We start from the raw sequence: 13,200 nt of genomic DNA on the forward strand, positions 1-13,200 counted from the left end.
TAAACCTGTTATCAATTCCATCCCAACTAATCTAACAGTGGTCCGACTGAGCTAACTGTACTTGCAAATGCATCCCCATTGCATTTCACAGGCCCATGATGCATTGCAGCTCAATACAGGACCTGCTAGATAATGGGTACGGGTTTTAGGAAATCTTCAACAACAAAATAATCAAACAATATTACTGTGCAGAGTCTGCACGTTCTCCCCGTGGCTGCGTGGGTTTCCTCCGGGTGCTCCGGTTTCCTCCCACAGTCCAAAGATGTGCAGGTTTGGTGGATTGGCCATGCTAAATTGCCCTTAGTGTCCAAAAAAGGTTAGATGTGGTTACGGGGATCTGGTGGAGGTGTTGGCTTAGGTAGGGTACGCCTTCCAAGGACCGGTGCAGACTCGATGGGCTGAATGGCCTCCTCCTGCACTGTAAATTCTATGAAAAGCAAAATACTGGGGATGCTGAAAATCTGAAATAAAAACAGAAAATGCTGAATAAACTCAGCAGGTCTGGCAGCGCAGCGGAGCGAGAAACATGGTTAAGGATTCGGATCTAAATGATCCTTCTACAGAACTGTTCTGTCAACAGCATTTCCATTTTTATTATATTGTTCAAAAATCAACTTGAGGAATTATCATAAAGACGAAAAGCGAAAGGTACAATTTACAATGATGCAGTGTAGGGACAGGACAAGCTCAGTGTAGCTGCAGAAGAGATGCACTCACACACAGTCAGTCACAAGGGAACCTTATCGTCAAAGTCATCCTGTAAATGGAAAACCAGACCCATCACCCCCTACTCACAATGGGAAACCATTCCGCTAGCACATGCTTGAAATGAGATCTCTGCATTTAGTTGCCTCATGTACGCCCAATATGGGAAACTAAACGCCTCACTACTAATCAAACTGGGGGACAAGATGTCTCAATGCACGCCTTTAACAACAGAAGAAATATTCCAAGTGCAGCAAGTAAAAATTAACTCCTCTCTTTTCCGGCTTCGAATGACCAAACTACCAGCAGTCGACACTGAGACTAGAGACTCCTGTTTGAAATAGGAATTACATTTATGGACTGGTTTCGCACAGGGCTAAATTGCTGGCTTTGAAAGCAGACCAAGGCAGGCCAGCAGCACGGTTCATTTCCCGTACCAGCCTCCCCGAACAGGTGCCGGAATGTGGCGTCTAGGTGCTTTTCACAGTAACTTCATTGAAGCCCACTTGTGACAAAAAGTGATTTTCATTCATTTTAATGAAATACAATACATAATGCACACACACACACCCTTTAAAGCCTCTCCTTGTCCTGTTTAAGTAATTCAAACTACGCAATGTGAAGGAAATAACAGCAACAAGGCCAGGTTTCACCTTGTGAAACCAAAGGAAGTCACGCTGGGCTTAAAGTGTTGTCAGGGAACCTCCCATAGTTTTAGCAAGTGGAGTGGAAAACTCCTCCAACTCGTGCACCCCGACTGGCCAACACGTTGTACGCTCGCACAGCCTCCTCCGTCTGAAGGACTTTCACCTCAACCCCTTGGTTCTTAAGATACTCCAGCGTTCTGGAGGGAACCTGCAAAGGAGGAAAAACAAACAAGATGGAGAGAGAAGATAAAGGGTGGGAAACAGCACCTTGGTTGGCCATTGAACCATGACCCTCCAGTATTGGTCAGCTTCTATCTTACCAATTAGATGTTCAATGACTGGATCGTCGGTGTGTTGTCTGGCACCACTTTTTAGTTAAAATGTTCCTTCTGGCACTCGTTCTGAACGTCATTTGTAAACGGTTGCTTTTATGGCTTTTGGCCCCATTATCCTATCTTGCTGTCAATAGCAAAAGCAATTTGCATGACAGTGTCCTTAACATAGTAAAAAATTCTGAGGCACTTCATAGGAGTGCGATCAGACAAAACTTTACACAGAGACACTTTAGGTAATACGCGGGTAGGTGAGTCAACAAAAGAGGTTTAAGGAGAGTCTTAAAAGAAAACAAAATCAGAAAGAGGTGCTGGAGTCAGTCACCTGGCTCTGTGAGCTTGCCCCGCCATTCATAGAATATAACTGTTACTGCACAGAGGAAGGCCATTCAGGCCATCACGTCCGTGCTGGCTCTCCCAAGGAGCAACACACATATTGCCACTCCTCCACCTTCTCCCCACCTCCTCCTTTTAAGATAGTTAGGTAATTTGGAAAAATGTACAGCACTCCCCACCACCGCCACCCCCACCCTCACCTCTCCCGGCCCCCTCGCCCAGCCTTATCCAATTTTCCAGCACTTGGTCCGTAGCCCTGGGGATGACAGGATTTCAATAGACACGTTTTAAATAGTTGAGGGCTTCGGTCGCTACTACCCTTTTAGGCAGCGGGTTCCCGACCCCTGCCACTGTCTTGAGTGAAAAACCTTTACTCCATCTCCCATTTAATCCAACTATCATTTTTTTTTTTTTAAATAATTTTTATTGAGAAATTTTGATTTTTATACAACAATAACGCACCTTAGTAAAATACCGAAAATAACAATAATATTAACAATCATATACATTCGCCCCATCCCCATGAACAACCCAGCATTTTAACAACAACGCAAATTAACACACTATAAAGTTACAGAATAAACACTACAATAATGCACCCCCCCCCCCCCCCCCCCCCCCCGGGTTGCTGCTGCTATTGACCCAGTTACCTATCTCTGAGCCAGGAAGTCCAGAAAAGGCTGCCACCGTTTATAGAACCCTTGTGTTGATCCTCTCAGGGCAAATTTGACCTTTTCCAATTTTATAAATCCCGCCATGTCACAACTATCATTGCTATCATAAGCCCATTTAGGGGCAGAAATCTTGTGACTCCAGACCTACAGAAATGTGATTGACTCTTAATTGCCCTCTGAAATGGCCCAGCAAGCCACTCAGTTCAAGGGGCAACTAGGGATGGGGTTGGAGGGGCAACAAATGCTGACACCCACATCCCAGGAAAAAAATACACATTGGCTCCCAGTCCAATGACATTCAAAATTCTCATTTCCCGATTCAAATCCTATCCTATTCTTTGTTACGTCCTCCGTAAACTTATGCTCTTCCAATTCTTACCACTGCAGATCAGGTCTGTTTTGATCGCTCCACCAATGATGTCCGTCATTTGTTTGGTTTTTAATCTCTGGAATTCCCACCCTAAACCTCTACCTCTTTCTCTCAGCCTTACTATCCCACAACAAACACTAAATCAGGCCGTCTGGTCCTTATCACAAAGGTTGTGGTAGGAGCTAGCTGTGCGGAAAATGGCTGGTCATGTTTCTAACATTACAACAGGACTACAATTCAGAAAAGTACTTCATTGGCCGCAGAGCTGTGTTGGAACACCCCAATACCGTGAAAGACATGGGCCGCAATCTTCTGTCCTCGTTTGTGGCTGGGATTTGCCGGTCCCGCTGTAAAGTGATTGGAGTCTTGGCTGGAATTCCAAATTCTCCGATCTCACTCGTATCGACTCCAGCCACAGGCAACACCGGAGAGACCCTCCCATGCTATAAATGCAAACTGTTTCTTTCTTTCTCTCAGTCTCTCTCTCTCTCTGAGTTCTATGTGCCTCAGATACTCACTAAACAGTGCATTTACAACCTGAAGCTCCAGGGCATTCATTTCCAAGTCTAACTGCAGCACAACAGACTGAAGAACCTGCCTGGTCTGCAGATTACTCAGCTGGCCTGCACTGTAATGGGAGACGGAAGGAGAGACAGACCATCAGTCGATGAGATCCAATTATGAAACTCTAATATTTTACTATTAACTCTAGATGTCAATTTACCATTACTTTCGTCTCCATACTGTCTGTACCATGTATTAAAGAAAACTAATCATTCGTCTTTTTACAAACTGTAAATCACCTACTTAATCTAAAAGGTTAAGTCGTGACTCAGCAACAACAATGGTACCATCCCCTCTGACTTTGCAGTGTTCCCTCAGAACTCACTCTCCAACAGTACGGGCGGTACGGTAGCACAGTGGTTAGCACTGTTGCCTCACCGCTCCAGGGTCCCAGATTCAATTCCCGGCTTGGGTCACTGTCTGTGTGGAGTCTACATGTTCTCCCTGTGTCTGCGTGGGTTTCCTCCGGGTGCTCTGGTTTCCTCCCACAGTCCAAAGATGCGCAGGTTAGGTGGATTGGCCATGATAAAGTGTCCAAAAGGTTGGGTGGGGTTACGGGGACAGGATGAGGGTGTGGGCTTGGGTATGGTGCCCTTTCCAAGGGCCGGTGCAGACTCAAAGTGCCGAATGGCCTCCTTCTGCACTGTAAATTCTATGACTCTTCGCACCTTAAAGGTGATCTCTTACCCAGCCACCTTGCGGGTTGCCAACAGCTGTAACAAGGCCGTCTTCCGCCACCCTAATCCCCATGGTCTACCCCCAATATCTACTCTGCTCCTCACATTCCCCCTCCGCTCACGTCCCACATATGCCACACCTCATTACCATCTGAACTGGCAGGACTCCTGCATACACTCTCTCCCCCCCCCCCCCCCCGTCTCATTGCAGAACAAACTCGAGCATAACAGGCATGAGTGGTGACAGCCACCCGGGACATGCACAAGCTCAGATCCCTCATGCCCTTTGAAGAAAGGGCCCTTGAGCCACTTTGCCTGTGTATGGGGTAAAGCAGGGGCTACAGACAAAAGTGAGAACACTCAGGCCACATATTCATTCTTCAAGCCTCATGCGAGTAAACTTTGTCCCATCATTAATCCCCCATCTCCCTTCCCTCTAACATCTTCAGTGAAGAGAAACACCAGTTATTGTAGAATACAGCAACTGCCCAAACCAGTGCCACCCCTGCATAGCTGGAATCTATCTAACTGAGTCACATTCAAAAGCATGTTCCTCTTTGCAATTTTGCCTTTTGCGATGTTTTGCAGGAACGTAACCCTCATGAATGACAGCACTTCACTGTAAAAACAGACAGTGCTGGAAATTCTCAGCATATATGGAGAGAGAAACAGCAATGGTTCCAGTCAAATATGATTCTTCTTTATAATTGAAGGGAGGTAGAAATGCAATGGGTTTTGCATTGTCAAGAGTGGGAAGGAGGAAATGAACAAAAGAGAAGTGCTAGGGTAGAGGACAGGAGAGATCAAATGACGAGGATATCATGGAACAAAAGGCAAAGGGAGTGGTAATGGCAGTAGTAAAGAAACACAGCACTGGGTCAGAGTGAGTCTGAATGACAGAATAATGAACAGCTCTGTCCGACAGCAAAAAACAGGGAAAAACAAGAATCAAAATGGCACATGGCAAAAAAACAAAACTAGGAACAGAGCGGATGGCCTGAAATTGTTGAACTCGGTGTTGAATCCAGAAGGCTGCGAAGTACCGAATCGGAAGGTGCATTGCTGTTCCGCGAGATTGCGTTGAGCTTCACTGGAACACCAGCAGGTTGAGGACAGAGATGTCAGGGTGAGAGCGAGGTGGTGAGTTAAAATCGTAAACAGCAAGTCGGGGTCATGCTTGTGGACAGAGCGGAGGTGTTCTGCAGAGCGGTTACCCAGTCTGCATAGCGGGTACCCAGTCTGCATAGCGGGTACCCAGTCTGCATAGCGGTTACCCAGTCTGCATAGCGGGTACCCAGTCTGCATAGCGGGTACCCAGTCTCCATAGCGGTTACCCAGTCTGCATAGCGGGTACCCAGTCTGCATAGCGGGTACCCAGTCTCCATAGCGGGTACCAAGTCTCCATAGCGGGTACCCAGTCTGCATAGCGGTTACCCAGTCTGCATAGCGGGTACCCAGTCTGCATAGCGGGTACCCAGTCTACATAGCGGGTACCCAGTCTGCATAGTGGTTAGCCAGTCTGCATAGCGGGTACACAGTCTGCATAGCGGGTACCCAGTCTGCATAGCGGGTACCCAGTCTCCATAGCGGGTACTCAGTCTGCATAGCGGATACCCAGTCTGCATAGCGGGTACCCAGTCTGCATAGCGGGTACCCAGTCTGCATAGCGGTTACCCAGTCTGCATAGCGGGTACCCAGTCTGCATAGCGGGTACCCAGTCTGCATAGCGGGTACCCAGTCTGCATAGCGGGTACCCAGTCTGCATAGCGGGTACCCAGTCTGCATAGCGGATACCCAGTCTGCATAGCGGGTACCCAGTCTGCATAGCGGGTACCCAGTCTGCATAGCGGGTACCCAGTCTCCATAGCGGGTACCCAGTCTGCATAGCGGATACCCAGTCTGCATAGCGGGTACCCAGTCTCCATAGCGGGTACCCAGTCTGCATAGCGGGTACACAGTCTGCATAGCGGGTACCCAGTCTGCATTGCGGTTACCCAGTCTGCATAGCGGTTACACAGTCTGCATAGCGGTTACCCAGTCTGCATTGCGGTTACCCAGTCTGCATAGCGGGTACCCAGTCTGCATTGCGGTTACCCAGTCTGCATAGCGGGTACCCAGTCTGCAAAGCGGGTACCCAGTCTCCATAGCGGGTACCCAGTCTGCATAGCGGTTACCCAGTCTGCATAGTGGCTACCCAGTCTGCATAGCGGGTACACAGTCTGCATAGCGGATACCCAGTCTGCATAGCGGGTACCCAGTCTGCATAGCGGGTACCCAGTCTACATAGCGGGTACCCAGTCTCCATAGCGGGTACCCAGTCTGCATAGTGGGTACACAGTCTGCATAGCAGGTACCCAGTCTGCATAGTGGATACCCAGTCTGCATAGCGGGTACCCAGTCTGCATAGCGGGTACCCAGTCTGCATAGCGGGTACCCAGTCTGCATAGCGGGTACCCAGTCTGCATAGCGGGTACCCAGTCTGCATAGCGGTTACCCAGTCTGCAGAGCGGGTACCCAGTCTCCATAGCGGGTACCCAGTCTGCATAGCGGGTACCCAGTCTCCATAGCGGGTACCCAGTCTGCATAGCGGGTACCCAGTCTCCATAGCGGGTACCCAGTCTGCATAGCGGATACCCAGTCTGCATAGCGGGTACCCAGTCTGCATAGCGGGTACGCAGTCTCCATAGCGGGTACCCAGTCTGCATAGCGGGTACCCAGTCTGCATAGCGGGTACCCAGTCTCCATAGCGGGTACCCAGTCTCCATAGCGGGTACCCAGTCTGCATAGCGGGAACCCAGTCTGCATAGCGGGTACCCAGTCTGCATAGCGGGTACCCAGTCTGCATAGCGGGTACTCAGTCTGCATAGCGGGTACCCAGTCTGCATAGCGGGTACCCAGTCTGCATAGCGGGTACCCAGTCTGCATAGCGGGTACACAGTCTCCATAACGGGTACCCAGTCTGCATAGCGGGTACCCAGCCTGCATAGCGGGTACCCAGTCTGCATAGCGGGTACCCAGTCTGCATAGCGGGTACACAGTCTGCATAGCGGGTACCCAGTCTGCATAGCGGGTACCCAGTCTGCATAGCGGGTACCCAGTCTCCATAGCGGGTAACCCAGTCTGCATAGCGGGTACACAGTCTGCATAGCGGGTACACAGTCTGCAGAGCGGTTACCCAGTCTGCATAGCGGGTACCCAGTCTGCATAGCGGGTACCCAGTCTGCATAGCGGGTACCCAGTCTCCATAGCGGGTACCCAGTCTGCATAGCGGGTACCCAGTCTACATAGCGGGTACCCAGTCTGCATAGCGGGTATAGCTGTCAACCATAGTGGGGGAAATTCTCGGGTGAGCAGAAAGACGTGTCAGAAGTGCCGATCTGGAGCATCATCATAACAGTGCAACGGAGATGCAGAAACTGGAAGAATGCAATGGCGTCCTTCCAGGAGTAAGGTGTGAGGATGTATGGTCAAGCTAGCTCTGGGAGTTGGTGGACTTATAATGAATGGGCAGCACGGTAGCATTGTGGATAGCACAATTGCTTCACAGCTCCAGGGCCCCAGGTTCGATTCCCGGCTTGGGTGACTGTCTGTGCGGAGTCTGCACATCCTCCCCGTGTGTGCGTGGGTTTCCTCCGGGTGCTCCGGTTTCCTCCCACAGTCACAAAGATGTGCAGGTTAGGTGGATTGGCCGTGATAAATTGCCCTTAGTGTCCAAAATTGCCCTTAGTGTTGGGCGGGGTTACTGGGTTATGGGGATAGGGTGGAGGTGTTGACCTTGGGTAGGGTGCTCTTTCCAAGAGCCGGTGCAGACTCGATGGGCCGAATGGCCTCCTTCTGCACTGTCAATTCTATGAATATTAATACATGACCTCTTCCCAGAAATGGAGAGAGAGAAGTTAGGGAAGGGAAGTGTCGGAGATGGACCATGTGAGGTTTTGAAATTGAAGGCAAAATTGATGAACTTTTCCAGGTCCAGGGGAGAGCAGGAAACAGTACCAACACAGTCACTGGTGGACAGGATAAAGAGTTGGATTGGAATAAAGCATGTTCCACATACGCTACAAAAACACACGGCCCACAAAACGCAGGCATAACGCGAACCCTGCGGATACCTGTAGCAATGTATTTTATTTGAAAGAGGTGAGACAAGTTAAAGGTGAATTTATTTCATGAGGGAAGAAGTTCATAATTTTTTTTCCCAATTAAGGGGGCAATTTAGCATGTCCAATTCACCTATTGTGCGCATCTTTGGGTTGTGGGGCAGAGTCCCACGCAGACACGGGGAGAATGTGCAAACTCCCCATGGACAGTGACCCGGGGCTGGGATCGAACCCGGGTCCGTGGCGCCGTGGGGCAGCAGTGCTAACCACTGTGCCACCGAGCTACCCAGGATCAATGAATATATTCGAGACTGAGATAGGTGACCTTGGATTGACAAGGGAGTCAGGAGTTACGGAGACAGACAGGAACGTGGAGTTAAACCACAATCAGATCAGACATGATTATATTGACTGGCGGTGCAGGCTCGAGGGGCCGAATAGCTCCTCCTAAATCGTATGATTCTATATTATGAATAGTGCTGTGGGATCTTAGGTTCTATTACAAAGCTTGGTGAAATAAGGAAAACCATTCACAGGGTACCACATTCACGCTCGCACAGCTCGGGCTCATCTTTTACTTCACAAGAAAGATTGTTTCTAAACAATTATATTTAAATTCAGATCCTCCGCAGAGCCAAACATTTTACTGACATCAGGTTGCCGTCACTGCCATCATGTGGTGGGCCCTCTCAACTGCAGCCTCCTTCTCACAATCTTTATTGTCACAATAGGCTTATTAACACTGCAATGAGGTTATCATAGAATTGACAGTGCAGAAGGAGGCCATTCGGCCCATCGAGTCTGCACCGGCTCTTGGAAAGAGCACCCTACCCAAGGTCAACACCTCCACCCTATCCCCATAACCCAGTAACCCCACCCAACACTAAGGGCAATTTTGGACACTAAGGGCAATTTAGCATGGCCAAACCACCTAACCTGCACATCTTTGGACTGTGGGAGGAAACCGGAGCACCCGGAGGAAACCCAAGCACACACGGGGAGAACGTGCAGATTCCACACAGACAGTGACCCAAGCCGGGAATCGAACCTGGGACCCTGTTGCTGTGAAAAGCCCCTAGTCGCCACATTCCGGCACCTTTTCAGGTACACAGAGGGAGAATTCAGAATGTCCAAATTACCTAACAGCACGTCTTTCGGGATGGTGGAAGGAAACCGGAGCACCCGGAGGAAACCCACGCAGGCACTGGGAGAACGTGCAGACTCCGCACAGACAGTGTCCCAGCGGGGAATCGAACCTGGGACCCTGGAGCTGGGAAGCAACAATGCTAACCACTGTGCCTACCGTGCTGCCCTTCATTAATGAGTCGCTATTTTCTGACTCCCACTTGCTCGGTCAGAACAGTCACAGGAACACAGAAGGCCAGCCAGCTGGGACTTGTTAGATTTAGAAACGGGTTGTAAAAAAAAAAAAATAGGTTGGTTCATCTCACTTGATTTTATCTGATGTTTTACTGTTACCTTTTAGTTCCACCCCCCCCCCCCCCCCCCCCAATGTTATTAACAATACAGCTTTGTTCCTTACTCCCTATCACTGAATTAAAGAGGGAAATGGCACGCTTCCCAACCTCCGATGTTTTCATCTGCAATCGGCATGAAAGTTGTGCCTTGACCATTCCTTTCCAAGATTCCTCCATCCTTGAAGACAGCAGAGATTAGGAATCCATTGGGAGTATCTCAATGCCTCAACTGATCAGCTCATGTGGAACTAAGCCACAAAAACGAGACGAAACATGCCACAGAACACGGTCTTTTGTTTTTCAAACGCACAATTGCTTCTCATAAGGAGGGAAGTTAAATCTTCATCTCAGACAGCCCCTTGGAATCGAGAGTGACTTACTTCTGATTTGTTGAAAGGGGTTTTGAAATGGCTGCCTAGCCCTGCGTGGTCTGGAGACTCTACCGCACGAGGGGCAGGCAGGTAGCATTTGAAGGGCTGGGTAGATGGGTTGTTTGGAGATTTGTGCACTGGCCCCGCCACCTCTGCCTGTTCCCAGCGAAGTCCCTCGATGTGCTGAGTGCCTTCCCGAGTGTGCCTTCTCCATTTTGATCGGTCACAAGCCAGGGTGTCCCATGTGTCAGCCGGGATTGTTTGACCCCTAGGGGTCCATGAATAGCGTTTCTGCTATTTGCCTGGGGGTGTCCTGCCGCCACGGAATTCCGAGGCAAGCAGTTTCTTCTGCAGTCTGGTGTCGGGCATACGAGCAGGATGTCCCGCCCAGCACATCTGGAGTTGAGTGATTAACGCCTCAATGTTGGGATAGTTCACTGCCATTGGGCAGTCTTTTTTGCCACTTGATGTGGAGGATCTTGCAAAGGCACTGGTGATGACCATGAGCAGCACCCAAGGAGATTCATCCTCTGGTATCTTGAAAAGTATTATTTTCTTATAAATATTTTTTTCCTTTTAAACATTGCATACATAAAAGTAAAACAACACAAAGTAGAAAGGGTAGCAGAAGAACCCCCCCCCCCCCCCACCAGCTGCTAACTGATCCATATGTCATGTGAGAGTGCCTTCAAGAAATGGGTTCTTACTACTGCAGTGATGTCAGAGAGTGGGTGGAGCTGGGCTGAGCTTTTTACTTTCGTTTTAGGCTGTTTTCTGCAGGGTGTGTTTTAGTTTAGTTTTCAGTGCTGGAGCTGAAGCCAGACCAAGCAGGTGTACTGCTGTTCTCTCTGCCATCAAAAGACTATCTCTTGATCATTTGGTGAATTCAGAAGTATAATTGTTCTCAGTAGTGAATGTAAACCTGATGTGCTTCTGTTAAAAGGTGTATCTTTTGTCTTCTAGATGTTGTTTGGGAAGTTATTAAGGATTACTGAGCGTGTATTCTTTAGGTGTTGTATTTGAATTGATGGTTGCTAAGATGTTCACTGTATGTTTTAAAAAGGTTAACTTGAGTTCATAGAATAAACATTGTTTTGATTTTTAAAAACCCTTTTCTATTTCTGCTGTACCACACCTGTAGAGTTGGCGGTGTGCTCCCCATACCACAATCTATTGAAAGTTGTGGGTCAAGGGAACTCCATGATACACTTTGGGGTTCTCTGAACCCTGGCCCATAACACATATACGACTCAGAAAATAACCCCCCCCTTTAGCAGCTGACGGCGACCAACTCTTTTAAAAGAAGAATAAACAGACTCCTACACTTATGGACTCCCTCAATAGGTGAACTTAACTGCCTCAAGATACAGGAACTCCCATCAGGTCCGCCCGCCACTCCGAGGCACAGGGTGGAGAAGCTGACCACCACCCCAACAGGACCTGCCTGCGAGCAATCAGCAAGGCAAAGGCCAAAACGTTCGCTCCCGCCCCTGTCTGCAGCTCAGACACCCCAAATATGGCCCCCAGGGGACTGGGCTCCAAGTCCAAGTGCAAGATCGCCGACATGGTGCTGAAGAAAGAATCCGAAAACATCTCCAACTTTGGACAGGACCAGGGCATATGTACATTGTTGGACAGACCCCTCCCATACAGCTCACAAGTGTCCTCCACCCCCTCGTCAGGTGCACCCTATGCACCACCTTTTTTTTAAAATTTAGAGTACCCAATTCATTTTTTCCAATTAAGGGGCAATTTAGAGTGGCCTACCCTGCACATCTTTGTGTTGTGGGGTGAAACCCACGCAAACACGGGGAGAATGTGCGAACTCCACACGGACAGTGACCCAGAGCCGGGATCGAACCTGGGACCTCGGTGCCGTGAGGCAGCAGTGCTAACCACTGAGCCACCGTACTGCCCTCCCTAAGCACCACCTTTAATTGTATTAACCTTAGTCTCGTGCACAAGGTTGAGGCATTTACGCTCCGCAGCACCTCACACCACAATCCCCCCTCTCGCGCCTCCCAGCTTCTCATCCCATTTGGCCTTCAATCCCCCCAACGACGCCGTAACCTCTTTCAGCATCACCCCATGGGTCGCCAAAATGAGCCCCTACCGTCCAACCCCATCACTGACAATGGCCCCTCCAACAACGAGAAGGTGGTGTCACCGGAAATATCGGGAAAACTTTCCTTGCAAAATCCCGCACCTGCATATACCCAAAGACCTCCTTCCGTGGAATTCCAAACTTCTCCACCAACTCTTCCAAAGCTCTCACACCGCCCTTCCAGACATTTCCAGTTTTTAATTTCCAACACCTCCTTCCAACCCTGAAACCTAGCATCCACTCTCACCGGTTCAAACAAATGAGTCTCTTGGATCGGTATCAAGTTCGACCCCGCCCCCTAACTTAAAATGCTGCTGAAATTGTCTCCGTCTTCAGTGCGGCCACCACCACTGGACTACCCAAATATTTCCCGTGGGCAAACGGGAGTGTCGCCGTTGCCAGTGCCCACAACCCTGACCCTCTACAAGAGCCTGCCTCCTTCTTCACCCGCATTGCCTCCGGCTCCCTACCCCAACTCTGCGCCTTCTTAGCATTTGCCACCCAATAATAATACATCAAATTCGGCAGAGCCAAACCCCATGACTGTCGCCCTCCATGACATGTATTCTAAGGCAGAAAAACATGTAGACGTTGAGATGATTGGGGCTGTAAGCAATTATTTTTTTTGCACAAATGATTAGGCGGATATGAATGTTTCACCACAACATTATGGAGAGGCGGGGGGGTTTAATTTAAACAGCATTAACTTCTGCTCTCCCCACCCATCTGTATCATTTTGATCGGCTTCTCCCTTTATAAGTAATGGTGTATTTTCCCAACCCCTCAAGTTTTGATGTGAATCAATTTCTACTAATAACCCCAGAGCAAACTTAAGATAGAAT

General features: G+C 49.2%; 1 protein-coding gene across 3 annotated transcripts in view; it reads right to left on the reverse strand.

Moving 5' to 3' along the window:
* Nucleotides 1-1,224: 1,224 nt before the first annotated feature.
* The window catches only part of aamdc (adipogenesis associated, Mth938 domain containing), a 64,251-nt gene continuing 52,275 nt past the window's right edge, over nt 1,225-13,200 (reverse strand). For all 3 annotated transcript variants that reach the window (XM_038818097.1, XM_038818096.1, XM_038818095.1), the window contains one exon: nt 1,225-1,560. In XM_038818097.1, the coding sequence (XP_038674025.1) occupies nt 1,420-1,560 (141 nt within the window). In that variant the 3' untranslated portion in view covers nt 1,225-1,419. The remainder of the gene's footprint in view (nt 1,561-13,200) is intronic.

This window comes from Scyliorhinus canicula, chromosome 14 (assembly GCF_902713615.1).
Source record: "Scyliorhinus canicula chromosome 14, sScyCan1.1, whole genome shotgun sequence".
NCBI lineage: Eukaryota > Metazoa > Chordata > Chondrichthyes > Carcharhiniformes > Scyliorhinidae > Scyliorhinus > Scyliorhinus canicula.